The following is a 23,355-nucleotide window of genomic DNA, read 5'->3' on the forward strand; positions in this document are numbered from 1 at the left end:
TCCATTCTAGTTACCTGGCCCTATTATCTTGTTGAAAAAACATACAGCTGAATTGAGAAGTGGAAAGACTGTTAATTGGGGAATGGGAAAACTATTGTCTCAAGTTTGTTTTTTTTTTAACCTTTCTCCACTCTTAATCCTTTCTAGTATCAAACTTCAAAAATAATTTTGCCCAAGGCTCTTAAATTTAAGGGTGATGAGATTCGATTTCCCCATCCTCCCACTGGTTTGCTTACCTGGAACATTACTAAAAAGCCCAGCATCAGCCAGTCTCCTGACAAGCCAAAAGGGTCCACTCCTAGACAATGAGCTAGATGCCCAACAGTTTTCTTTACCATATGCTTTAACAAATTTCAAGTGGAAGAGCAAGTCCAGTGCAAAACAGTCACTGTGCTGAAAAGTTGCTTATTACACTGTACCATTATTACATAAGACAAACTTTCATGTTTAAAGGAATCTTGAAAAAATACTATTTCTGATAATTCCTATTTCTACCATACAAAAGCTCAGTTCTTCTGCAGTTTTAATATAATTGTTAGCTCCAACAAAATATTCCTTTTTCCTTACCTATTCTGTGAAAGTGTTCCTAAATAATTATAATTTCTTAAAGATGGTTATTCAACTCAACTTTGACACGAGAGTAGAAAACATGCCTAGAAAGTGATGGTAATGGTAGATTGTTGGATAGCTGCCAAAACCTTACAGATAACCTTGGTTCCTCCTCTCATTCACCACTACAGCGGCACGTGTATTCTTTATTATCCCTTCTCACTCTACCGCCCCCCTAGTTTAGAATTAAAGCACTTCCTCCAGAAAGCCATTCTTAACTGTCCCAAACCTGGGTGATTTTTCTTCAACATTCTACAGTGGGGATTAATTTTTGTGCCATGTACCCTTGACAGTCTGGTTAAGCCTAAGGGCCTTTTCCTAGAATGGTTCTATAAAACAGAAAACATACAGTACTACAGAAAAAAAAAACCCACTATATTAAAAGTTATCAAAACATGTAAAATATCATATTCTATGGTGTTATGAGATGTAAACACTTAGTAAACTACTGACCCAATTAATTGCCACAATTTTGAAGTAATTAAAGAGCATACATTATCTCTGAATGTATTTCCCACAATGGTAATACTGGGATGTGAAAACATAAAGCTAGTAATACCGTAGGGTTTTTTTGTTTTGTTTTGCTTTTCTGCGGGGGAGGAGACCTACTCAAAGCCCAGCATCAGCCAGTCTCCTGAAATACTAAATTTCGGTTGGATAATAGAAAAATAACTTGCCCGTCCAAGTTCACGAATCTTCTGAATTATACCCACTGACCCCACATTAACAATCTCTGTAACACAGAGTTTTTAAAACAAGGAATCCACAGAAGGTAGTCATACAGCTTCTCCGGGTGGGAGAAAGCAAGTATTAAGGGTCAGTTATATCAGAAACACCCTTGGAAACCTCTTAAATATTCCACATACTTGGGGTTTGTGTATGTGAGTCTAAAAGTAATCATACCTGAAAATCCCTAGAACATTTTTTTTTGCAGACCCTCGACATTATGGTAACTAACATACATCCATATTAATGAAAGAGAATTTTAAAGTATTCTTGCTTGCCTAACAGAATTTTTCTTCCACTTTAACTTAAGCCTCCACTTTAAATTAATAGATATTTTAATTGTGGAAATTAAAGAGCTGTCTTCCACTGAAGTCAGGTTCTACCGTCAGTCAAAACGTCGATCAAACACAATAAAAACTCAACTTTCAAATCAGTTAATCCAACGTTATTGCAATTAGCCAAACAACTACTGTATTTAAAAGATGGCATCAAGGAAATGAGACTAATAAATGGAAAACTTAATACTGCAGCTAGGTAGTTTATTTTTTTACGAGCAACCGCACAGCAAGAGTGCACTCACATTCCCAGAAGATCGCAGCACTCGGCTTTCTGCAAAGCAAACGGATGCCTTCAGGCAACACAAAGCCGATCGAGACGCTGGTGTTTTTTTCTCCTGACCCCACCCACTTTTCCCGGGAAAGCGCCGGGGAACCGGTTTACGTACGGTAGGGGTGGAAGAAGGGGGCGCTGCATCTGCCCTAAAGCGGCGTCTGCGGCCGGGGACCGAGGCGCCGGCGGCCATGATGGGGCGGCCATCTTGCGGCGAACCATTTTACAACGCAGTTCTCCCGCCCCGAGGCGAGAAGCCCACCGCAGCCGCAGCCCGGCGGCTCCACAGAGCGCGACTACCTCGGGGCTCGAAGCCGCCCCCGAGTCCCAGGCGCTGACCGCCCACGCGGCCAGGGGCCTCCACACCCGCTCCAGAAACCGCCGCCGCTCCCTCCCCTCCCCCACGCCACATCACTTCCCCTAACGGCCGCCATGGCGCACCCGTCGCCTCCCTACAATAGGCTGCTTTCTCCGCGCCCTCTTCCTCAGAACAATAACAAACACTGCACGAAGGCTGTGCCACGCGGTAAGGGCTTCCTCTCCCGCTCTAACGCCTGCGTAACCCTTTCACTTCACAAGTATTTTCTGCTCGTGACGCACCGAAATAACCCGCCGCAATGCGCTTTCCCCGCACAAAGCCCTGCCCGCCGCCTTCTCGGGGCTCAGCCCTTGCCACCCACGGCGCCCAAACCTCAACCACCCCGAGCCCCCCTCTCTCTCCTGCGCCGTTAGATACCTTTTCCCCACGGGCTCAGACTTACCCTCCTGGAATTTAGGCTTCGGGTCCTGCTTCGGCGCCATTTATAAGTGATTCGCCGCCGCCTCCTCCTTCTCCCACCACCCCCGACTACCGCCCCCTACTCTCTACCCCACCCAACTCCGCGTCAGACGCGCCGTCAGGCACCGCCAGCTCTACATCCTGGGCCCGATTTGCCAGCGCCTGCAGACCTCACACCACCGCGACCCGCGCAGCCGCCGCTCCAGCCAACGGCTGCCCGCCGCGCACGCGCCTCTGCGCCCGCGCCGCCGCGGGGCACGCCGGGATTGGTAGTTCCAGGGCGGTTGAGGCCGGCGGGGTGGGGGAGGGGCGGCGACCTCTTCCCATCCCCCACCTACTAATGCTCTTCCCCACCTCCCCACCCCCACGCCCCGACCGCCTAGGGTTTTTAAAGCCTAGATTTGATTCTCCGTGTTGTTGGCAGCCAGGGGAAGGGAAGCGGTGCATCACTGGGATAAAAGAATGGGAAAGGCCCAGTTGCGGAGACCCATGGGCAATATAGAGCAACAATGACGTGGGCTTTGGACTGGTCTGAGCGGTAAAGGCTGCCTTTGAAGCGTATTTTCAAGAGACTCTGGAGTTGTTTCCGCCCGGGGAAAGCTTTAGGGCCAGCAATCTGGCAAGAAGGGGGAGGGTAATGGAGTATGCTTCTGAAAGTTTCTTTGTGTAGCAAGCTGGCTGCCAATTCATTTGGTGGGACTGATGGCCCTTTGTCGTCTCCTACTCCTTCCTTCCCCAGCCTGGCCTCTGAGGACGAAGGAGGGAGACACTAGGCAGGCCGAGGGGTCGAGCCTTGGCATTTCGAGGTGATGGAGTTCTGCCCCCCGTGAAAGAGGCCAGCATGAATACCACGTAATACCAAAGTCGGGGTTCTGCACCTGCCCTATTCGTGCAATTTTTTGTAACCTAATTTCTTTGAGCTTTTATTGAATATACACACTGCTAAATGAATTTCCTCGCATCGTCTCCTCTGTTGAAAAAGCCCGTAGTTTGCTCAGCTGCAAAATTAATAGCACCTGTCCATTGGTTTACTGTGAGAATTTCATGGAAAGGCTTAGTGCAGTGTTGGACAGTGAATTATTGTTCAGCACACGTAGGGGAGGATAAATCCCAAAGTCCTTAGCTTGGTATTTTAAAGGCCTTCCACAGTCTCCAGCCATCTTCCAGGCTTTACTCTTGTCTCCATACCTTTTCTAAACCCTCCGTTGAACGTGGTATATATGCACCCCGACAATTCCAGACCCCTCTCCCGTTGTCTGACTCCAATTTCTAATTCAATCTTCGTTTAACACAACCCCTTCGTTGACCACAGAAAACCACAGAGAACCCTCATTCTATTTATCTGTACATCATCTGGTCTGTACTACTAATTAGAGTGCCAAAGAAAGGGGCAAGAGCCTCTTTGTGACCCCACCACCACACTAAAACTCCAAAGTACACGTCTTTTTTTTTTTTAAACGTTTTAAACACGTAATACTTAAAACTAATTCAATAATTCCAAAAAATCTTAATAAAAAAATGAAGATAGTGAAAAGTCCCTTTCCCACCTCAGTCCCTCATCTGTGCCCAACAGTTGCTACTATTATAGCTGTTTTGAGTATCCTTGTAAAGTCTCTTTATTCTAGCGCCCTTTTTGTGTTCTTTCTCCATTTCCATTAAACTTAATTTTTTGCCTTATTTTTTAATTATATAAATAATATCCAAATATTTGGGTTGTTCATGATGCGACAATTCAGAGGTATAAAATACAGGACAAAACTTGAGGAATCTTTTTATTTTCCTTCTTACCTCCCCATCCTTTGGCATGGACATTTTTCTATACTCCCTAATTGTTTTTTTTCTTTTACTGTAAATAGACTACATATTGTTCTTTTTCTTTTTTAACTTAATGATATGGCTTAGAGTTCATTCCAATTACGTGTTTGGTGCATGACATACTGTATTATAAATAGACTATATTTATCTAACCTTGGTTCTGATGCTGGACATTTAGATTGCTTTCAATTTTTCACTGTTAGAAACTTTCACTGTTAGAAACATTGTCTTTCAACCTAAACCTTTCTGCGTATTGCTTTTTTATTTTTAGGACCCTAGTTGTAGAATTACTGAGTCGAAGACTGGGCATTTTAAACTTATGGAAGGCTTCATAAACTTACATTTTAACCAGCAATTTAAGAGAGGGCTTGTTTTCCCACATCCTTGCCAAATATGGTATTATCAGTCTCTAAAAATTTGTTTTAACATAAGAAGTCATGTTATGTAAAGAAAGCCAGACACCAAAAAGAATATACTTTAACAATGGTGTTAGAAGTCAGGATAGTGCTTAACTGTGGTAAAAGGGGGAAATTGACAGGAAAGGGGCATTAGGGAACTTCAGGGTGCTGGAAATGTTCTGTAACCTTAATCTGGTGTGGTTGTATGGCTGTTTACAAATGTAAAAATTCATCAAGTTGTACACTTATGACTAATGCACTTTATCATAACTATACTATACCATAAAAAATCTTTAAAGTTACTTTATTTTAGATTTTATTCTGCAAATTTCAAACATATGGAAAAGTAGAAAGACCAATACATCTCAATTCAACAATTATGAATATTTTCCCATATTTGCCGTGTATATACGTATATGTGTGTGTCTTGTGTGTGGTGTGTGTGTGTAGACATCAGGACCTATTGTGCCTGATTTCTTTAGTATGTACTTCCAAAATAGAAAGGCATTCTCCTACATACCAAAATACCATTATCACACCCGGTACAATTAACAATAATTCCCAAAAATTGTATAATTCACATTTCACATTTCCTCCCTTGTTCCTAAAATACTGTTTATCTCTGTATGCCTGTTGCTTGTTTTTTTCAAAACAGAATCCGTTAAATGACAGTGTGTTGCATTTGGTTGTTTTAAACCTAGACATGAAGTTCTTAAGGTAGGAGTCCATGGATATAATTCAAAGGGTCCATGAACTTGGATGGGGTAAAAAAATTACATCTTTATTTTCCACAAATTCAAAGTGAAATTTAGCATTACCTTTCATTATAAAGGTAAAACTGATACATCAGCAGCACCTGGGATTTTGTCTCAATAAAAATTAGATGTTTTCACATCACGTTACAGTGCTTACATGTATCTCAGATCTCATTTACAGTCATCAGTACTTGAAATCACTGTACTTGTTGGGCCTGTTGCTAGATCTTATTTAATGCATTAAAAATGAAGCATATTTTAAGATATTTTGATAGCTGTGTTTCAATATAATTATATTCCTTTATAATCCTTTGCTTTTTATTTTATACATTTATAAACATTCTGGAAAAACAGTGTATTGGCTTCACCAGACTGCCACAAGGGTGGGAGGGATGCCCTTGGCACAAACAGTCCACCCACACACATACACTTCATTTTTAGTAGTGTTAGTATTGGTTCATGACGTTTGCTTTTTGAAGAACCTGATTCTTTTGAATGTCTGACACTCTACATTTGATGGTTTACTCATGGTGTTACTTAACTCATTTCTCTTTTCCCTATATTGCCTATAAACTTAAAGTTGCATCTATCTATAGACTTCATTAGTTCTAAAGTTGAGTGTTTTTGACAAGAATATTTTATAGGTGATGCTATGCACTTCTCATTGCATCACATCAGGAAGCACATAATGTCTGGCTGTCTCATTAGTGATGCTGAATTTGATCACTGGGCCAAGGAGGTTGAAATACTTTTGGGGTTTGCATAATCAAATAGTATTTAAATTTATGGAAAATTTAAACCATGTGCAACACTAAAGGGGACAGTACAGTGAACCATGGTAAACTCATCACTCAGCCTCCATACTTATTGATATATGGCCAATCTTGTGTCTTTGGTACCCAATCACTCATTCCTCCCTCACCAAAATACATACACAAAAATCCCAGGTATCATGTCCATTTCATTTCTAAACAAGTGAGTACATATCTCTGAAAGATAAGAGCTTTTTAATCAACACAATACCATTATATTACATTTAAAAAATAATTCCTTAATATCTTCAAGTATCCAGTCAGTATTCAGATTCCCAGGATTGTCTCATATAATCTCATGATTGTATTGTGCATGTCTGTCACAATATAATCTTACGATTGTTTGGTTCAAATCAGGATCCAGACATGATCCACACATGATTCATTTGATTGAGTTCACTCTATCTGTCTCTCTCTTTTTCTTTCCGTCTACTTATTGAAGAAACTGGACCACTGAGAATTGGCACACTTTCTTCAGATGATTTATTTATAGAATAACTTAATGTAAAGTCTCTGAGTATGAGTTTATGTGTTTAACTTAATATATCTTTGAATATATTCTTTTAGTACAAATAGTGATGAATCAATGGCCAACATAAATCACCAGTTAACAATGAAAAGAAAATATCCCTTGAGATCATACTCTTTTCTAAATGTTACTTCTGAAGGAGCTGTGATTGTAATGCCCTCACCTGAGCTGAATTAGATGCCCATCTAAACAAACCAGTGCTTTTCCTATGGCTTCTGAAATGAAATGAAGATGATGGCGACTACTTAATATAAGGTATACTAAAATAAACTTAAAATCAAAATCACCTCCCAATAGAACACTGATCATTTCCTGGGGCTATTGATACTGACCTGGGTTCTTGAACTCCTTAGTTAACAGAAATTGGTGACAGGCCAGAAAAGAAATTCAGGCAAAGCTTTACTGGGCTCATGCTACACCACAAAGGAGTGAAAATAAGTTAACAAGTATCCTCGCCCCTGAATGGGGGTGAATTGGTCCCTTAAATGGGGTGAGGGTAGGGGCAGATCTATGGGTCAGGCCAGAGGGGTGGCTTAGGAGGTTGGTCCACCTGCTTGGTTGTGCTGTGGTGCAGTGTTCATGCCCAACACCCTGCTTTTGCTCCTGACAGCTCAGAAGTGGCAGCTGGGTTGTTACTCTTTTTGTATCTTGTTGTTCTTTGTTTGCTGTTGCTCAAGGAGACACGTTTGTCCAGATGCAATCATTGCAGCAAAGGGTCCCAGAGCCCTGGTCCCAGTCTGTCTCACTACCATAACAAAGTACCGTAAACTGGATGGCTTGATGAATGTATTGTCTCATGGAGGCTAGGTATCCAAGATCAAGGTATTGGTAGGGTTGGTTCTTCCTCTGTGCCGTGAGGGAGAATCTGTTCCAGGGCTTTCCTCTAGCTTTTGGTTGTTTGCCGCAGTCTTTGGCATTCCTTGGCTTATAAACACATCACCCTGATCTCTGCCTTCTCTTCACATGGCATTCTCCCATGTGTTCAAATGTGCATTTCTCAGTGCATGCCTGTGTCTGTATTTCCCCTTTTTATAAAAGACACCAGTCATACTGGATTAAGAGCCCATTCTACTCTGATAAGGCCTTATCTTAACTGATTACATCTGCAACAACCTATTTCCAAATAAGTTCACATTGTGAAGTACTAGGGGTTAGGACATCAACATATGAATTTCAGGGGGACACAAATTCAACCCATAACACTGATCTTCAATTTAAAATGGAGTATGTATTTAAAAGTAAATGCATCTTCATTGACTTCTCATCAATTTACCGGTTTGCTTTTCCTCCAGCAGTTTGCTTTCTGAAAAACTCTACTTTACCTCTCATCACCAGAGATTATTCCTTTGTAATAATAGAAGTATTTAGGGATCTTCATTTCTGATTCTGAAATTTTCCACGTGTTTCTTCCGAAATCTGAAATTATGTCTTGAATTGGTGATGATAACACATGGTAATTGTGGAGAATGTTTGAGAATTGCTGGGAATGACAGAAAATATTTATGACAAGGAAAGAATTTGTAGCTGTGAACATAAAAGCAGTTTTGCCTTAAGAAATTGAGTTCTTTTAGGAAAACATATGATGGAAAAGATACTTATTTGCTTTGAGATATGTTGTGAGATTTCAAAATGGATGCAAGAAAAATTTTCAATTTGAATCACAAACTTAGAAAAAAAGGATATAAAGTCCTGTGTCTGTTCACAATAGCTACCTCATTAGCCAATCACTAAAACAATCTTAACAGTGGTTTTAACAACCTGTAATAATCACTAGCCCTTCCCAAAGGCACAAAGTAAATGAATTTACTTCGTGGAATTCAAGGGTATGAAATTAATGTGCATAGTAAACCCTGTGAATCAGAACTGATCTCCAAACTGATTCTCAATATTGCAAAGCCATAAGTTAAAAATACGCATTTCAACAGAGATCACTTCAGCAATATTTATGAACGGTACAATTTCATTAATTTTTCATGCCTTCTATCTCCTAACCTTCAGCATTCCACTGCCTTTCAAATAGACCATTCAGTAACAAATAATTTTCTACACTGATAACCGTTAATTGTGTATTTATAATACGAAATTGTTTTCTAGTTCGATTGCTCCATTTAAAAAAATTTTTTTTTAATTTAAGTATAGTCAGTTACAATGTGTCAATTTCTGGTGTACAGCATAATGTTCCAGTCATGTATGTATATACCTATATTCGTTTTCATTAAAGATTATTACAAGATATTGAATATAGTTTCCTGTTCTTCTTTTAACTTGTTAGGTTGTAGTAGTTTTTAATGTGTTGAACTGTTTGAAAGTAAGAACCTCTGGATCAAAATAAATTGATGTTGATAAGAACAATAGCGAATTGTGCGAAAACAGAATTCCTTAAGCCGCCCAACGTGGGGCTCGAACCCACGACCCTGGGATTAAGAGTCCCATGCTCTACCGACTGAGCTAGCCGGGCTGCCGAGAGAACCTGCTTTTTTTAGGTCTTCTCAAAGTAATAAGATTATTCTAACTTGTTCCAAGATATATTTTACCTTTAAATTTTTTCTCAGAATTTTTTGGGTATAGTTTTCTTTTCTTTTCTTTTTTTTCTACCCTCAAAATTGTGTTTCATTTCTGATTCTGTGCGCACAAACTTTTACTGCTTAGTAAAATGTACAAACGGCCCTCTAGTGGTCAGCGGTAAATCGAGCTGCTGCAGGCGATCCCCAGCTCCCGCCGGGAGAACGGAAGTGAGCGCCGGGGAGCCTCCTTTTTATTCCCAAATTCCCTTTGGCAGAGCGCTCACCCTCTGCCACTCAGGGGCCCGGGGATGTTCTGGACACCTGCGTGGCCGACTAGAACGCAGGCTTCGGAGTCCTGCGTACCCTCTAGAAAAGATTAGAATCCAAAGCACAGCTGCTCAGCTGGCTGGTCTCTCGCGGCCCCCGTGTGGTTTGAGTTTTCTGGCCATTATTCTATGGCACGACGGTGGTTCCACTAAGCCATGTCCCATTGTGCGGACAACAGATTAGTAAAAAGCCAGTTTAAAAAAAAAAAAAAAAGTAAAAAGCTCATGCAGTCTCAGAAATTAATTGAAAACGCCATATGGCGTTTGCTCACACACTAAAAGTTAAAGACGTTTATTGTATTGATAGCACCTCTTTGTGGGAAGGGACCATTATTTCAAGCCTTTCCCCACTAAAATGAAAAAAGTTAAAGATTTATTCTGCTTTTCTAGTAGGAGCTGTAGTTCCCAGTGACCAAATAGTCCCAGTTCATGAGAGAGCACCTAAAAATGTAGGATTACGAAAAGCATAAGTCGGCAAGCCTTTATAAGAAGGATTATCCATTGTGGTAAACCATTACGTTAATAGCGGGTAAGGAAATGGATATTCACAGGGGCAAAGCAGCACTATACAGGTTACTTCCTAGATGCAAGGGGGGCAGTCTAACCGTGTAAAGGAGTTATCAGGCTTTCACCACCCTAACTGAGAAATTAATCCGAGTTTTGCTAGTAGTTTACTAATTTTCAACAAGATTATGTCCTCAGTAGTGATATACTATGAAGATCAACGGTAATTATTTATTCTAGCCGAAAATATTTCACGTGGATCTATCAACCATTAGCTATTAATTCCAGTTTACAGGAAAGAAAGGGGGATGAGGAACCAGGTGAGTGACACCACAAGGAAGCAATAATGCAAAATCAGAAAGTGGGAAATTCTGCAGAACAACTGACCTGGGGTCTTCAACAAGTAAGTATAATATTTTTTAAAATGACTTTTGCTAGATTAAAAGAGACACAGGGGCCATAATAATCAGATGCAGTAGGTGTTCCTGGACTGGATACCATTCTGGATAAACAGTTTATAAAAGAGTGTGTGTGTCTTTATGAATCCTTCTTTCTTTTAAATTGTGATAAAATATACATAGCATAAAATTTACTATTTCAACCATTCTTAAGTGCACAGTTTAGTGGCATTAGTACATTCATATTGTTATGCAACCATCACCACCATTCAACTCCAGAATTATTTCATCTTCCCAAATTGAAACTCTGTACCCATTAAACACCTCCTTATTCTCCTCCCTTTAGCCCCTGGTAACCACCATTCTATGTTTTTTCTTTATATTTTTGACTACTCTAGGTGCCTCATGTAAGTGTAATTGTACAATATTTGTCTTTTTGTGTCTAGCTGATTTCACTTAGCATAATGTATTCAAAGATCATTCATGTTGTAGCATGTATCAGAATTTCCTCTCTTTCTAAGGCTGAAAAAATGTTCCATTTTATGAATATACCACAATTTGTTTATCCATCCATCAGCTGATAGGCATTTGAGTCCCTTTGGCTATTGTTAATAATCCTGCTCTGAATGTTGATATACAAATATCGATTCCCTGCTTTCAGTTCTTTTGGATGTTTATCCGGAAATGGAATTGCTGGATCATATGGTAATTGTATGTGTAATTTTTTGAGGAAGTTCCTTTGGAATTTTAACCTTTATGTAAGTCACCTCCATAATGCAGGCCTCTTTTTCTTCATCTACAAAATATGGGATGGGGGCAGAGAGAGAAGGGGGCAGAGAGCGAAGGCTAAGAAAGGGAGGGCTTAAGGAGGTCTCTAAGGAGCTCATGAATCAGTGTACAAAAGTGCTGGTCCCTTCCTGAGAGTCTCACTGAGAGAGTACAAGGAGAAAATCTTTTATTATTCTCCAAAGGCACAACTTGATATCCACTAGATGTTGGGCCTGGGGTAGAGGATGAAGGATGGGTGTCCAAGGCTGCACAGGCTGGTGGCACAAATGGGGCTTCTCTGCCCTATACCATCTTACCCCAGCATTTCCTTCTCCACTCCCTCAACTACTCAGTGTCCAGGGAGAAGGGATGAAGCCAGGGTTTAGGCCAGCCTGAAACACAAAAACAATTGAAATTTTAGTAAGGAAATCTCCTTGAAAGGAATTGTACCATCTTCCACTGTTACCATGGAGACGGCTAAGATAAGAATGGTGAAGACCTTGGTACTCCCATCTCCTTCCCTCCTCCCTCTGGGTACCAGCAGAAACTAAACCACACTCCTTAGTCATCTAGGGAGATCTTTGCAGCCAGCCTGATCTTTCAGTTATCTCCCTTAAAACTCTCCAAGGTCATCCACTGCCTCAGGATGAAGCCCGAAGTACATACTCCTTAATAAGGCCTGCCTGGTCTTGCCGGATCTTGCTTCAGCCTATCTCTCTGGCCTCCATTGCGACCCCCACCTGTACTAGATGTTCCAGCCCCACTGAGCTAGAAAGAGCAAAGCCATGGACTTTCAGATTTCCAGGATGCCAAGAGCACTTCTTCTAAATATTTAAGTTACAGGATAAATGTTTGCTTTTGGCATCTTGTCAGTGTGTTTAATGATAGAATATACAACCTCATTTGGAGAAAAGGTCAAATGTCTGAATACTGTCTAAAATGCCCCTGGGTATATAAGACCCAGAGCAGCGGGGCTTCTGCTGCCCCCTTGTATGAGGCCTGGTTCCTGCCCGTGATTTGCTCGGTGTTGTCAGCAAGTCTCTTTCCTGCTCTGGGCTCTAGATTCTTCATCTACATAACAAGGAGGCTGGCACACAAAGACCTTGCAGGGCGGTGGCTCCTCTGGTGTCCTGTGCTTCCCTGACCTTCCCTGAGGCCAGCTGGTAGACTCTGGATGGGCTCCCACGCCCTTCCCACCCAGGCCCCAAATGGCATCCCTGCAGGTTGAAAGGACAGAAAGGAAATTGTGAGCCCCGTGTGCTCACAATGGTGCCATTGTACCCAGCAGAGCCTCTTTGTTCTTTTCAGCTAAATCTCCCAGTCTTCCAGATCAATATCCATCCCCCAGCCACGAGAGGAGTGGGCAGAGGGGCTCGTGAATGCTGTGGAAGTGAGCCAAGAGCATTTAGCAAGCCCTTCTTGGTAATATCTGCCACTTAAGGAGTCTCCACTCTGTGGAGCGCTTCCAAGTTCTGAAAAGACCTTCTGCTGGGTTAAACAACTTGTCCAAGACCACACAGCTAGCAAGTAGAAGAGCTGGGCTTGACACACACCTGTGCTGCAAGCTGGTGCTGGGGAACCTTCAAGGCCTCTGGTTACACGTGCCATAACTGCTATGTTTGCACCCCTTCTCATTTTCCATGACCCAGACACTTTCCTAAGCACTATATTTGTGTTGACTCATTTCAGCCTCATAACAATCCTAGGAGGAAAGTGTCTTTGTTATTATCATCATAAGAAAAAGGAAACTGAGGCACAGAGTAGTTAAGTAACTTGCTCAAAGACTCACAGCTAATGAATCTGTATGGTCAGGCCATTCAAGATGGCTGTTCTCTTGCTTCCTGTACATCTCCTGCTTGATGGTCCCTGCTTACTCACATGACTATCCAATACTCTTCATCATAGGGCTTAATCAGTAACTACCTACATGCTTGCCTCCCTGCCCCACCCGCTGGTTTCCCTGGTAACTGATAAGCCGACCTGACATGGTTCCCACTATAAATGGTAGCCTCCTTCACTCCTGAGTTGTGAAGACCTCTGCCATGACTTGTCTGCAGTGCACAGTGGGGTGTAGCTCTAGGACCTTTGCTTCAGACGTGTGAGATTCCCCATGTCTGATATCTCTGTCTGTCTCTGGGCTCTTTACTTGGTCTTGCAGCTGGGCAACTACAAGGCTTGCAGGCCTATGGGGTGCAGCCCACCAAATCATAGAGCTGGAACTTGGATAAGGAAGTCTGGCTTCAGCACCCCTGCTTTAGCCATCATGCACCAGTCAGCTATGTTCTTAAATCTGACCTTTCATTTCCTGGGGCTTAGGAAGCATTCCTTGGTTGGTTGAAAAGGGATCAAAGTATAGTTGAAAGGGCTCCAGTGACCAAGTCTGATTTTGACTGAGACTACAGGGCCAGTCAGATAAGTGAAGGGCCTGGGGATGCCTGTGAGACTACAGGTTTTATGTCTGAGGCTTTGTGCCTTAAAGGGGCAGCCACTGCTGGGCATGCAGGCCCAGGACCGCCAGTTCTTCTAATTTTATTTTAAAAAGAACCAGAAATCTGGACTTCAAGCAAAAACTGGAACAGAGGGAGTCAGTCACTGAACCTCCCAGGTTTGGGTCAGTGGTGGGGACAGGCCTCCCTGCCCTCCTGCCATCTCAGGCTTGGTGGGGATTAGCTGGGTTCTGAGGCTCCTGCCACCAAGGGTGAGAGCAGGTGCCCATGCCTCTCTCCCAAAGACATCCCCTCCTGCCAGCCCCTGGCTAGGAACCCCCTACCCTGAGACCCCCAGTCCTCAAAGAATTAGCACCTGATCTGGTGGATCAGACCAGGCTGCCAGGTTCCATTGGAACACTTCTTCCCCAGAAACTGTCCTGTCTCCCTAGGACTGCAGCTGTGGAGGGAGGGGCTCCAGCCATACCACACACAGTGCCCTGGGCCCAAGGCAGTGGGCACATGAGAAGCCCTGACATTCTTGGGGGTGGGGGGCAGGTCACTGGCATGTATGTACCTTTGACCTCCCAGCCCTCTAAGTCCTTTTGGGAGTCAGTTCATTGCATGGAGCCTTAGAGCTGGAAGTCGCCCAATTGCTCATTTACAAAGGAGGAAATAAGTCCCTATAGGGCCATTTTAAAATCTCAGACTTGAACAGACACTTGCACACCCAGTGTTCATAGCAACATTATTCACAATAGCCAAAAGATGAAAACAACTTAATTGCCTAGCAACAGATCAGTGGATGAACAAAATATAGTATATGCATACAGTGGAATAGTATTCAATCATAAAAAGGAATGAAATTTTGACATACGCTACAGCATAGATGGACCTTAAAAAATTATGCTAAGTGAAATAAGCCAGACACAGAAGCAATATGGTAAATATTGTATGATTCCACTTATATTCTCTAGAACAGTCAAATTCATAGACAGAAAGAGGTTACCAGGGGCTTGGGGGAGCAGGGAAGGGAGAGGTACTGTTTAATGAGTATGGAGCTTTGGTTGGGGATGATGAAAAAGTTTTGGGTATAAACAGTTATAACAGTTACACAACATTGTGAGTGTATTTATTGTCTCTGAATGGTATACTAGTAAATGGTAAAAGCAATAAATACTATTTTATATATATTTTACCACAGTAAAAAAATATCTGAAGCTATCAATACACTTATTATTGGAGTCTGCTCCCAAACCCCATATCAAACATGTTAACATTTTAGAAAACTGTATGAGTTGAGGAAGGCAAAGATTCCTATTTCTGGCTATGTTGTGCTATCTTGTAGCAGACCAACTATCCTGCCAAGATCTACTAGGAAAGCTGGATAAAATACAAAAAGCATTTGAGATAGAAGACAGAATAGCGGTCACATCTGGGGAAAGTAGCAATGGAAGAGGGCATGAGAGGGCCTTCAGAGACGTTGGTCACTTTCTCTTTCTTAATTTGGGTACTGGCTTAGTGTATACACTTTGTGAAAATCTGAATCAAACACTTAATGATTTTGTGCTTTTTTATGTTAATGTTATATTTTAATACAAAAGTTCATCAAAAATCCTATATGAGTTGAATTGATGTAGTGTTATGCCTTTAGATGTTTATGTACTCACACATCCATTCATAAGCTTCTTTTTTTTTAAGCATTCTTGCAATATGTCTAAAGGACTTGGCACTGTGTCTAAAGGACAAAATGTCCCTAATCTGGAGAAACAATGGAAAGTGCCCACATTTCTCACAGAAGGTTGGACTTGGCAGATTTAGGACTTAGAACTCAGAGCCCCTTCAGGCCAGTGCACTTTCCAGCACACTCTGCCATCTCTCCTGAAAGCCACATGGTTGAGTGTGGCAAACATGGCAAAGCTAGCACAATTCAGAGAGAAGAACAAGGAGACCCGGCTGCCATCTTCCCTGCCCCCAAACAGTTTTCCTTTGTGCTCTTGCTCAAGTCATATCCCTTCTTACACCCACAGCCTCCTAATATCTAAAACTTATTTAGTCACTTAAATATTTGTTGATCTATTATATGTTAAATGCTGTGCTAAAAACTGGAAATGTGCTTCCATTTCTGTCAAGGTAGAGCAGATAGTCTGAAAAAAAATCCCTTTGCTATAAAACTCTAAAAATATCCTCTTAAAATCATGGCTGGTCTGGGGAAGCAAAGCCTAGGGCCAGGGCAAAGTGTAGTCAAGGAACAAGACTGGAACCTCTGTAATATCATACCCTCAGTGAAAAGGTAACTAAGAAAAACCCAACCTGCAAAGGCAGAGAGCAAGTAAATGTGTTTTTTCAGTCTTAACTCTGGGCGGAGTGAGAGAATATCTCCTTGTGAGAATTCATAATGGTAGTATGGCTTTCCTCATGGTTTGGGGGCCTAAAATATATACTTCATATACTAAACATATGGTCCAAAACAATTCAAGGGATATTTTAATTTTAATTGGCAGAGCAAATACAAATCTGTCTGGAGAGCATTTTCAATCCAGGTTGCAAGGAATTCCTACATGTGCAGTGTCTCTGAAATGAGCTCACAATCGGAAATGACATAATACAGGACATAAAAAGGCACCTTAAGTAAAAAATCAGGAGACACAAATGCCTACAAATACTTAAGCTATAATCATTATAAGATACAAACTATTAAATAATTTTGTTTAATAATAATACAAACTATAAAATAATTTTGTTTAATAAAGAAGTAAAAAACCTACTTGAAAGTGTGAGTGAGGGGCAAAAGACTATCACAAATGATCAGGAAAGTTGGAAAAAGAAAAGAAAATAGAACAACCATAAAAGATAAAAAACACTCAAGAATTTTAAAAAGTCAATGAAGAGTTAAACAGCAGGTTAAGTACAGCTAAATAGAGAATAAGTGAACTGGAAGATAGGTCTGAAGAAATTATGCAGAATATAGTTCAAAAAGAAAAATGATAGAAGATATAATAAAGAGATTATGAAATAGGGAGAATAGAACGAGAAGGTATAACCCACACTTGATCAGAGTTCCAGAAGATGTAAAGAGAAAATGGAGAGAAGCAGTATGTGAAGAGATCATTACCAATAATTGTTCAGAATGTATTGCAGACATGAATTCTCAGCTTCAAGAAGCAGAATCAATGGTAAAGAGATAAACAAGAAGATAAACAAAAGAAATCCATACCTAGACACATTGCACTAAAACTGCAGAACATAAGAAACAAAGGGATCCTAAAAACAGGCATCTGGCATAGGCCTGACTCACAGCAAACAAAGGATGTTAGCTATTCGTATTTCCGTGACTCGATTTTAAATGTTTTCCAGTTTCCATTGTGATGTAGTTTTTGCATTATTTAGAAACTTTTCTTCAAATGTGAGGATTTTGTTTTCTTAATTTTGTTATTGACTTCCAACTTAATTGGACTGTGACTGGAAACTATAGGTCTATATAGTAGGGATTCATTAGTTTTTGTTGAAAGTTGTCCTATGGTAGTTCATGGTCAATTTTTAAAAAATATTTCATGAACATTGGAAAGAATATATATTCTCTTACTGGTGGGTGCAGGGTTTTATACATATCCATTTGGTCAAGCTTGTTAATTGTGTTGTTGGCATTTTCTATACCCTAATTGTTTTTAACCTATTGAACTCTCAATTACTGAGAGAAGTGTGTTAAAAATCTACCACCATGATCATGGATTTATCCATTTCTCCCTTTTGATTCTATCGGTTTTTACATTACGTAATTTGAGGCTCTTCCATTTAGTGAATATAAACTAAACTTTTTCAAATATCTTGCTGGAGAATTGTAATTTTATATCATTATATAACAATCTTCCTTATCTCTAATAATGCTTTTATGCCTTCAGACACCTGTTTCTGATGTTAACGATGCTGCACCAGTGGAACAGTACAGCACCTGTGTTTGCTTGGTGTGCCATTTTCTATCCTTTTTACTTTTAACCTGCTTTTGCCCTTACGTTTAGGTGTGGCTGTGTCAACAGCATAAAGCTGGATTGTGGGGTTATTTTTAAAATCCAGTCTGACAACCTCTGGCCAGAAATTGCTTGTGTGTGTGTGTGTGTGTGTGTCTGTCCTTGTTCCTAGAGCTGGCACAGGGCCTGACACACAGTCAGCCTTCAAGAAATGTTTGCTGAATGTGAAACTGATCCTCACGGCCAGAATGAGAACATACGGTAATAAGAGCTACTATTTATTGGGAACGTACGACATGGGAGGCTCAGCGCCAGTGATGCAAGAGCACAGTCTCAATTATCGTTGAGGGTGGTTGAGGCCCAGGGAGGTCAAATGACCTGCTCAGAGGTCACACAGCCCAGAAATGCCCCTGTGTTTTTTTCTGCATGTCACTCTACCTCTATTGTAACCAGTGCCCCCTTCACCTTCACTGCCTGTCCTCCCCAACTCAATGCCAGCCCCCCTAACCCCCGAACCTCTATTGTGGCTCCTTGTTAGACCATGTAGGGTGGGTCCCATGCTGCTAACCTGCCCAGGCCACTGGTCAACAGGGAGGCAGGAAGGAAGGAGCGAAGGCTGCAGACTTCAGCCAGAGGCTGAGCACCCCCCCCAACCCCCCCTCCGTCTGCAAGCTCAGCCCATAGGACATCTGCTTTAGTTCCCTAGGGCTGCCATAACAAATTAGCACAACTGGGGCGGCTTAAAACAACAGAAATGTGTTCTCTCACAGTTCTGGAGGCTAGAAGTCTGAGATCAAGGTGTCGAAGGGCCACCTCCTTTGGAAGGCTCCCTCCTTGCCCCTTCCAGCATGTGGGCGTTGCTGCCTGCCCTGGCTTGTGCATGTATCACTCCAATCTCTGTCTTCATATGCCGTTCTCCTATCTGTGTGTCTCTCTGTCTTCATGTGACCCTCTGATAAGGACACCAGACACTGGATTTTAGAGCCAAGCCTAATCCAGAGTGACCTCATCTTAGCTCGATCACATCTGCAAGGACCCTATTTCCAAATAAGGTCACATTCACAGGTACCTGGAGTTGGATTTCAGCATACCTTCTTGCGGGGACACAATTCATAGCAGCATTTGCTTTCAAATATGATTGTCGACCTTGAGGGTCATGCTGTCTGCAGCCAACCGCCACCCCACAGTGACTCTGGATCCTGTCACCCCCACAAGCTCTCACTCCTCCATTACCTCCTCTCTCCTCCACCGCTCTCCTGGCTCCCTCCCACCAACATCCCAAGGACCACTGGCTTCCCTCACAGCCCTTTGTGACCTCTCACCCTCTCACCTCCATCACGAGGCCCTTTGCAAGAGCAGACTACGTTGGCAGTATCTAGCTTCTCTCCTCCCCTCCATTCCTCCAGCTGCTAGAATCTGACTTTCCCCATCTAGCCTCTCCCACCATTTCCCAGGAGGTTAGAATTCAGCCAAGGGTGGCTTTGTATAACTCAATGGTCAGACTCCATTTCTTAGACAGTGTCTTGAAGTCTGCTTTTAGCCCAAGGCCACCCTCCTCTTGCAACCCCCACATCTACAGGGGCCTCTGGGACAGTCACCCTGTCAGCTCCTATTAAGATAAAACAGCTGTGGAAGGTAGCAAGCCATAAGCCATCTCCACGTTCACTCATCTCATTTCTGTCTTGATTAACCCTAGCTGACAACTCCTATTAGAGGCAGGCAGGGTGGCGGGCCTGGTACTGTGTCTGTTCTATTGCTGGTTGGCTATATGCTACTTCTCTGCTTGGAGCCTCAGTTTGCTCCTCCATGAAATGGGAATAATGTGACTTGGTTCCCAGGGATGCTGTGAGGATGAATGGAGATGATGACATAAAGGAGGTCTGGAGACTGTAACAGGCTGAATGAAGGTGGGCTCCAGAGAAGGCCTAGGCCAGCTGGCCTGGGCCACAGGAGCTTGGATTTTAGGAACAGTCTTATGGAACCAGGGGGAGGCTTTAGAAGACCCTGCTCAGGCTGAAGGAAGGGAAAAAGAGACGAAAGACCACATCATACACAGGCTGACAGGAGAGTGAGGACATACGCACTGTGTTCACTCATTCATCAAACGTTTATTGAGAGTCTACGTTGGAAGCAATACAAGCAAGAATCAGACACAGATATTTACAGTTTTTAACTGAAGAAGAAATGGAGACCCACTCAGCATTCAGTTTGCTATCCTTCACGAACAGAGCACTGTGTAGGGGACCAGGAGGACCTGTGTGCCTGCCCTTGTCCTCCAAGGTGGACAGAGGAACTGCAGGGAAGCCAGCAGCCTGGAGAGCTAAGAGCCAAAGTAGAGACAGGGCTCAGCGCACACAAGGGAGGGGCACAGGGTAGGACGAGGGAGCACCAGAGGGCAGGCTGGGATGGGAGTAAAGTCTAGAACATCTGCCTGAGGTTCCAACACCTGGAATTCTCCATGGAGGACCTGGGAGTGAGGTGACTTGGAAGATAAAGAAAGGCTCACCTGCCGCTCTGTCCTGAGGGGAGAAGACAGAGGTGGCGAGGGTCAGAAGGGAAGCCCAACCCAGCTGGGCTGTTTGGCTCAGGGTGGGGGCGCAGGGAAGTGTCCTGCCCTCTTCAGGAGAGAAAGCTTGCCAAGGCTGAGGGGCTGTCCTCTCTGCAGCCTGAAATGTCTTCCAGCCACGCACCCACCCACACCTGGTGCAGGGTCCACAGCTATATTCCCCCGCCCAAGCCCGAGCATCCCCTCACACCTCTCTCCCACAGGCCACGGAGAGGGCTGCGATGTGCTGGGATAATGACAATATCAGATGTCCTTGTTATTCATTCAGGCTGTCACCCTCCTTCCCCTCCCCTTCCCTGCAGCATCCAACACCTGGTCACCCCAGCCTCCATTCACTCATTCAGACCACCTGTTCTTTCGCAGGCACTTGATTCCTCTGTCACCTCTGTTCCCAGGACACAAGTTGTCATTTGGCCTCTTTGAGCATTTTACCCCCCTTCTTGGCACCTGGCAGATGAGCCAATAGCGATTAAAAGCTTTGACTTTGGCTCTCTCGCGTCCTCGCTTCCAAAATGACCAAGAAAAGAAGGAACAATGGTTGCGCCAAAAAGGGCCGTGGCCATGTGCAGCCTATTCGCTGCACCAGCTGTGCCAGATGTGTGCCCAAGGACAAGGCCATTAAGAAGTTCGTTATTCGAAACATAATAGAAGCCGCAGCCGTCAGGGATATTTCCAAAGCAAGCGTTTTCCACGCCTATGTGCTTCCCAAGCTGTGTGTGAAACTACATTACTGCGTGAGCTGTGCCATTCACAGCAAGGTAGTCAGGGATCGTTCGCGCGAAGCCGGGGCGAACACCTCCGCCCAGATTTAGACCTGCAGATGCTGCCCCACGACCTCCACCAGAGCCCATGTAAGGAACTAAGTCCTTAATGACTGAAGAAATACTGTTCTTTGGAAAAGAAAAGACTCAATAAAATGGAAATTATAATTAAAAAAAAAAAGCTTGGACTTTGGAATTAGGAAGCTGCAGTCTGAAATGCTTGCTATACCACTTCACAAGCTGTGTGACCTCAGGCAATTCTCTGACCTCTCTGAGCCTTTATTTCCTCTGAACAGTGTGAATAATACTGCGCACCTCAAAATCCTTTGTGAGGACCGAGCATACACAAAGCGCTGTGCCTGCCTCACTGCCACGTGCTCAGCAAATGCCAGCTCGTTGCTCTCCTTGCTCTACGAGCGCTGGGGTTTGTTCTTTCCCCTAGACATCTCATTTAGTCTGCATATCTGTGTATGCATTTCCCTCATGTCCCTCTTCTCGACATCGACTGACAATTCACTTTTCTAGTTCACCCTTTTCAGGCAGTCTTCTCAGAGTGCCCTGTCCCCCGTGCCTTCCTCCTCACTGTCCCCACCCCCAGCGCTAGGGTCAAGACCGTGCTGAATGCATCCTTGACTGGTCGCTGTCTTGACAGGGTCCTGTTTCCACACACGAGGCAACTGCAAAAAAAAAAAAAAAAAGCCCCAAGAGTGCCTGCTCAGAGTAGAGCACACGGTCTGAGACTCCCAATATGAGTATTTGATCTGACCCTCCCTCCACAGGAGCCTCAGTCCTCTTCTGGGTGAGCAACATGATCCTTTTATGACAAGAACCAGTAAAATTTCACCCTGTCCTCAATAAAGGAAATAGTTCACAAGAATGAGAGTTAAAGGAACTATTTTGTGGTGAGAAATGACCCTAAAGATGGTTTGCAAGTGAAGAGCAATTAGAAGAGAACACAGAGGGGTAAAAATTAATCATTGATCTGGGAAATGCACAACCTGCTCACTTTATAGATGAAAAACCCAAGACTCAGAGAGACAAAGTGACTTGCTTAAGGTGACACAGCAAGGCAGAGCAGGGACTTCTGACCAGGCTGACTCCAAGTTGAATGTCTTTGCCTCCTACACCCTGGGGTCCACTACATGGTATTTGTGGGGTCATTAGTGTAACTTTCTACAATGTTCTTTAAACAGAATGAGTTTAGAGATGACTGTTGCTCTCAGGTTCTATTCAATAAGCCATTGTTTCTGATTCAGAGCACTTGCAGCTCCCACACAGGTCTCGTGTCCTCTTGGGGGAGCACCCTGTGTCCCCACCCTGTTAGTTCTTAGGGCTGCTGCCATGGATGGGCTTCAGGAGGACAGGAGAAAACTGCAGTAGGGGCTCCTTCTCCCTCCTGTTGCCCCCACAAAACACAGTCCTCTGCACATGAAAGAGAAACGAGCTGCAAACGACCCATTTTTTAAAATAACACCGAGAAAAATAATCAAGGCTTGGAGCTACCAATGAATCACTACAGTTCTTTACTTTCCAAAATATTGTTTTCTTTTTAAGTGGGCAAGTGCCCCAAGGAATATAGATTCTCCTGTATTGTACTTTGGAGAAATAATACTTGTCACTGTCCCATACAATGAGGCCCAGGGACTCTCATTCCATCAGGCACTGGCTGTGGGCCCCCCCCCCAACTTCCGGCTGCTCTGGGATGATAAATCTGTAGACATTTGAGCTGACCCAAGGTCCTGCGTGGGTTCCTGGCTTGACACCAGGCAGGGGGAATAGGTTTCTTCCTCTACCTTCAAGCATCAAGTCTTCCTCCATCAGAAGCATCAGGCATGAAACTTATGAGCAAGTCTTTGCAAGGATGCAAATACAACTTCTGACCTCTGACCACCCAATCTCAATTGATGTGTGCTGAGAATGCTTTATGGTGGCTCTGCAACAATATGAGAATCAAATGCTGCTCACCAGAGAAGGGATTTAAGTCAGCTGCCTTTTGATTTACTTTCGGGATGCATGTGGGGAGAAGAGGGAGAAGATGCTGATTGCTAAGGCTTACATCATGCAAACGCTTACGATGTACTCCCACCTGTCCTGTATCAGTTA

General features: G+C 43.2%; 1 protein-coding gene, 3 long non-coding RNA genes, 1 other non-coding gene and 1 pseudogene across 7 annotated transcripts in view; 3 read left to right on the forward strand and 3 right to left on the reverse strand.

Annotated features, from left to right (window-relative positions):
* Positions 1–2,902, reverse strand: part of MORF4L1 (mortality factor 4 like 1) — a 20,183-nt gene extending 17,281 nt beyond the window's left edge. For both annotated transcript variants that reach the window (XM_031691760.2, XM_031691759.2), the window contains exon 1: positions 2,706–2,902. In XM_031691760.2, coding sequence (XP_031547620.1) covers positions 2,706–2,745 — 40 coding nt within the window. In that variant the 5' untranslated portion in view covers positions 2,746–2,902. The remainder of the gene's footprint in view (positions 1–2,705) is intronic.
* LOC140689745 (uncharacterized) lies at positions 2,212–18,181 on the forward strand. The gene is made up of 3 exons (XR_012064825.1): positions 2,212–2,470; positions 10,654–10,768; positions 18,098–18,181. It is a non-coding gene; the product is annotated as an uncharacterized lncRNA (long non-coding RNA).
* On the forward strand, positions 3,078–3,673 carry LOC140689747 (uncharacterized). The gene is made up of 2 exons (XR_012064828.1): positions 3,078–3,260; positions 3,462–3,673. It is a non-coding gene; the product is annotated as an uncharacterized lncRNA (long non-coding RNA).
* On the reverse strand, positions 9,417–9,489 carry TRNAK-CUU (transfer RNA lysine (anticodon CUU)). Its single transcript has one exon. It is a non-coding gene; the product is annotated as a tRNA-Lys (tRNA).
* LOC140689746 (uncharacterized) lies at positions 11,702–19,235 on the reverse strand. Of its 2 annotated transcripts, XR_012064827.1 has the most exons (3): positions 19,017–19,235; positions 13,085–13,233; positions 11,702–11,923 (listed from the first exon to the last, which is right to left on the reverse strand). It is a non-coding gene; the product is annotated as an uncharacterized lncRNA (long non-coding RNA). The 2 variants fall into 2 exon arrangements; XR_012064826.1 differs by lacking the exon at positions 13,085–13,233.
* Positions 19,236–19,313: 78 nt separating this feature from the next.
* On the forward strand, positions 19,314–21,425 carry LOC102541139 (small ribosomal subunit protein eS26 pseudogene; annotated as a pseudogene).
* Positions 21,426–23,355: the final 1,930 nt, after the last annotated feature.

This window comes from Vicugna pacos, chromosome 27 (genome assembly GCF_048564905.1).
Source record: "Vicugna pacos chromosome 27, VicPac4, whole genome shotgun sequence".
NCBI lineage: Eukaryota > Metazoa > Chordata > Mammalia > Artiodactyla > Camelidae > Vicugna > Vicugna pacos.